This window comes from Colobus angolensis, unplaced genomic scaffold (genome assembly GCF_000951035.1).
Source record: "Colobus angolensis palliatus isolate OR3802 unplaced genomic scaffold, Cang.pa_1.0 Scaffold273, whole genome shotgun sequence".
NCBI lineage: Eukaryota > Metazoa > Chordata > Mammalia > Primates > Cercopithecidae > Colobus > Colobus angolensis.
This window is the reverse complement of record NW_012115966.1, coordinates 2,634,302-2,637,396: the sequence shown is the minus strand read 5'-3', so window position 1 is coordinate 2,637,396 and position 3,095 is coordinate 2,634,302. Positions and strand designations below refer to the sequence as shown.

Genomic DNA, 3,095 nt, shown 5'->3' with positions numbered 1-3,095 from the left:
AAAAAAAAAAAAAATCTGCTACCATTCTTAGCCTCGTACTTACCCTCTTACCTAGACTTCAATAGGTACCTGATCTCCCTGCCTTCATTTATTATCTCTAAACAAAACTGCTTAAAATTGACTATTGCCAGTGCTCATCTTATTTCACATAGGATAAAGTCTACATTTGTTAGTATTGCATACAAAGGCCTCTTCCCTTCTCTATACTTACCCCTACCCTTCAATTCATCATCAATTGAATACTATTGCATATTAACCAGTATGAAACATCTCTCACCTCCAAATGTCTATTCATTCTTAAGGAGCCAACACAAATACATGCTATGAAATTTTCCCTGTTTCTCCTAAAAATTAGTTCCTCTCTTCTCCTCAGGCCCATAACATTTTTTGTATATGTGCCTCTATTATAATACATTATAAAAAAATTAAAATAATTACTTGTATTAAACATTGCATTAATCATTTCAGTTTTTTTTTTTTTTTTTTTTTTTGAGACGGAGTCTTGCTCTGCCGCCCAGGCTGGAGTGCAGTGGCTGGATCTCAGCTCGCTGCAAGCTCCGCCTCCCGGGTTCACGCCATTCTCCTGTCTCAGCCTCCCGAGTAGCTGGGACTACAGGCGCCCGCCTCGTCGCCCGGCTAGTTTTTTGTATTTTTTTAGTAGAGACGGGGTTTCACCGTATTAGCCAGGATGGTCTCGATTTCCTGACCTCGTGATCCACCCGTCTCGGCCTCCCAAAGTGCTGGGATTACAGGCTTGAGCCACCGCGCCCGGCCATCATTTCAGTTTTGAAGCCTTCCAAATGAAGTATAAATATAGATCTTGTTCTCCTCACAAATATTCATTTATTTGAAGTTTGTATTTTTTCAGGGTCTTCAAATCTAAGTATAATAAAAAGACCTTAGAAATCACTATGGTAGGAAAATACCCTTGTTTTCTTTCTTAGACAGCTCTTACAAAGACGTAAGTGTACTTAAATTCCACTGTAGAATGTTTAGAACTGAATGCAGAGCCTGAAGTACAGGCCTGTATCACCAGTGTTTGCATAATTCAGTATCTGTAGTGGTTCTGTTACGTCTGAGGTATGTTTCTTTAGCTTTAGAAATACAGGAATTAAAAACTAGAAGTGCTTTTTGTTAGTTGGATTAAAATAAGATTTTATTACCAATATTTGCCATCTTGTATTCTTTTTCAGAATGTCAATTTTCATTTTTAATCCTCATCCTTTACCTTTTGCATTTAAATGCATCATGATGTTCATTGATGATCTAAAAATAATACTGGAATATTCAAATGAACTAGACTTCCTCTCAATATTTTAGAAAATCAGTGCAGATACTATTGGAGATGAAGGGTTCTTTGACTTATTAAGCCGATTTCAAAGCAATAGGATGGATGATCAGAGATGTTGCTTACAAGAAAAGAACTGCCATACAGCTTCAACAACTTCTTCCACTCCCCCCAAAATGATGCTAAAAAGTAAGTCATCTCTGTTTCTCCCCCGATTTTAATAGTTCTCTTTGATATTCTTGTGGTTTATTTCTGAGAATTGAGTTCCCATCATAAGAGATATAATAAATGAGCCTGAATCCAGGTATATCTGAAATGCTGCTATTATACAGTTCAAACAAGGTTTTTTCAGTTCCCTTATGTATATCTTTGTTTTTAGTCCAATGTGCTTTCTACTAACTATATTATACTACCTCCCTAGTTTTCTTTGAAAAATCTGTTGTGGAAAATGTGACTGTGAGCCAGGTGTGGTGGTGCACGCCTGTAATCTCAGCTACCTGGGAGGCCGAAGTGGGAGGATCACTTGAGGTCAGGAGTTTGAGGCTATAGTGTGCAATGATCGTGTTTGTGAATAGCCACCGCACTCCAGCCTGGGCAGCACAGTTAGAGTCTATGTCTAAAAAATATATAAAAATAAAATCTGATTTTATTTATTTATTTGAGACGAGATCTTGCTGTTAGGCAAGCTGGAATGCCAGGCCATGATCATAGTCAGTGCAGCCTTGTGCTCCTGGGCTCAAGTGATCCTCCTACCTCAGCCTCCCAAGTAACTGGGACTCCAGGCACACACCACCATGCCCGGCTAATTATTTTTATTTTTTGTGGAGATGAGGGCTTGCTATGTTGTCCAGGCTGGTCTCGATCTCCTGACCTCGTGATCCACCCGTCTCGGCCTCCCAAAGTGCTGGGATTACAGGCTTGAGCCACCGCGCCCGGCCTTGTCAGCATTTCATTTATACCTATACCGTTGTAGTGTCTTTTGTCTCGATTTCTTTACCCCCAGTCTGTGGTATTGTTATAGAATGCCTCGATTTTTATCAGTGGTTTCTTACATAGCTTTTCTGGGGATAGCTATGACTAATAAAATGAAAAATTATGGGGTATATAGAAATTCAGGGATATTTTTGTAGATCTAGAGCAGGACTGGAATTCAAGGAAGTCACGCCTTTGTTCAAAGTATGGGGTCTTAACTAAGCTCACTTACCTCAACTGAAAATGCCCATACTTTTGGAGCCATATGTGAAAACGTTCAGAGTCTTGAATTCTAGGCTTTTTTGCTCCTAGGAAAAAGTCTTTTATTGGTAATTAACACATTTGACTGTGGCTTATGTATGTATCATTCCCAAACCTCAAATTTAACATGTTAAAAACTTATCTCAATCACTCCTGTTTTCCTTGTCCCAGTTAAATGGATATCATTTACTCTGTCCCTAAGCCAGGAACCCTAGTGTCATTCAAGATTCCCTCTTTCACTAACTGCATCTGAGTGTCCCTCAGATCTGCTCTCACCCTCACCCCTTTTAAAAAATATCTGCTACCCCAGCACTTTGGGAGGCCAAGGCAGGCAGATCACCTGAGTTCGGGAATTCGAGACCAGCTGGACCAACATGGCGAAACCCTGACTGTACAAAAAATACAAAAATTAGCCAGGTGTGGTGGCATGCACCTATAGTCCCAGATACTCAGGAGGCTGAGGCAGGAGAATCACTTAAACCTGGGAGGCAGAGGTTGCAGTGAGCCAAGATCATACCACTGCACTTCTGCCTGGATGACAGAGTGAGATTCCGCAAAAGAAAAAAAAAAAAAA

At 40.0% G+C, this 3,095-nt stretch overlaps 1 protein-coding gene across 3 annotated transcripts in view; it reads left to right on the top strand.

Moving 5' to 3' along the window:
* GPSM2 (G-protein signaling modulator 2) overlaps positions 1-3,095 on the top strand; it is a 63,450-nt gene that overhangs the window by 52,113 nt on the left and 8,242 nt on the right. For all 3 annotated transcript variants that reach the window (XM_011948145.1, XM_011948144.1, XM_011948146.1), the window contains one exon: positions 1,321-1,477. In XM_011948145.1, coding sequence (XP_011803535.1) covers positions 1,321-1,477 — 157 coding nt within the window. The remainder of the gene's footprint in view (positions 1-1,320; positions 1,478-3,095) is intronic.